Source organism: Aplysia californica, unplaced genomic scaffold (genome assembly GCF_000002075.1).
Source record: "Aplysia californica isolate F4 #8 unplaced genomic scaffold, AplCal3.0 scaffold00032, whole genome shotgun sequence".
Lineage (NCBI taxonomy): Eukaryota > Metazoa > Mollusca > Gastropoda > Aplysiida > Aplysiidae > Aplysia > Aplysia californica.
The window spans coordinates 1,088,304-1,089,380 of NW_004797302.1; the positions used below are offsets into that span (position 1 = coordinate 1,088,304).

The 1,077-nt window shown below is 40.6% G+C and overlaps 1 protein-coding gene across 1 annotated transcript in view; it reads right to left on the reverse strand.

Annotated features, from left to right (window-relative positions):
* The window catches only part of LOC101851918 (solute carrier family 23 member 1), a gene marked incomplete in the record, with an annotated part of 49,168 nt that overhangs the window by 15,192 nt on the left and 32,899 nt on the right, over positions 1 to 1,077 (reverse strand). The window contains 1 exon segment of the mRNA XM_013091312.2: positions 563 to 665. Within this exon segment, the coding sequence (XP_012946766.1) occupies positions 563 to 665 (103 nt within the window).

The window sequence follows — 1,077 nt, forward strand, 5'->3', positions numbered from 1 at the left end:
CCCCCCCCCCCCCCCTCTTTCCTTCTTTTAATTTTAGTAAGAATTTCACGGCACTTAAAACACAATAAAGTCGTATAAATGAAGACTAGAGAAAAATGGTGAAATGGTATAGATTTAACGCCCTTATCAACACTATCAGGTTACTTCTGAGGTGGGACCTATGAGTTTAACGTCCATTTCCGAAAGGACCGAGCCAAATGGGAAGCTCGTGTGAAGTGTCTTTCCAAGCATACAACGTTGGACCGAACTGAGGCTCGAACCCCCGTACCCGCAATCTCACGATTACGGTCCGGTAGCCTAATCACTAAGCCATCGAAAATAGCGATGTTACAAGAGAGTAACAACACACAAAAAAAGAAGGAGGACAGGTAAGGATGGTTGATGTTTTGATAGGAAAGAAGGAAAAAACCACATTAGAATACCTGTCAACCGTTCGCTCCTTTCAATTCTTTTCGTCTGATATTGAGTCAAATTGTGCCTTCCATATTAAACGGAAATATGTCAGAGTGCATAGTCTAAGAAATTACAACAATTCTATCATAAATCTATGGCTGTTACTCACAGGGAAGAGAGCGAAGACAGCAAGCTTCCCTTCTCTTAGGCAGGGGCAGGGGATGGAGACATTTCGAAGGTACTGAGAGAACAATACCACCAGAAAAATAGTCCTGTTGGAAGACACAAACATGTTGGTCATAGGGAAAACCTGTTTTAGGATAAGTAAGTGTTATACGGCACTTGCAACACAATAAGGTCATATAAGTGCCGAAGATTAGAAGTGTTAGAAGAGAGTAACAAACATAAAAAAAAGAAAAAGGGGAGATAAGGACGATAGATGTTTGATAGGAAAGAAGAAGCAAGCCACACAAGAGCACCCGCCAACCACCCACAAGAACACATATGGGTGTATGTTAACTTGTAACAATTTATTGGATCAGTGAGCCACGGGGGACGGGTACGACGTTGTCTGTGTTTATACCTTTTGTGCTTTCGTTTTTGTGCATATCTATCTATCTATCTATCTATCTATCTATCTATCTATCTATCTATCTATCTATCTATCTATCTATCTATCTATCT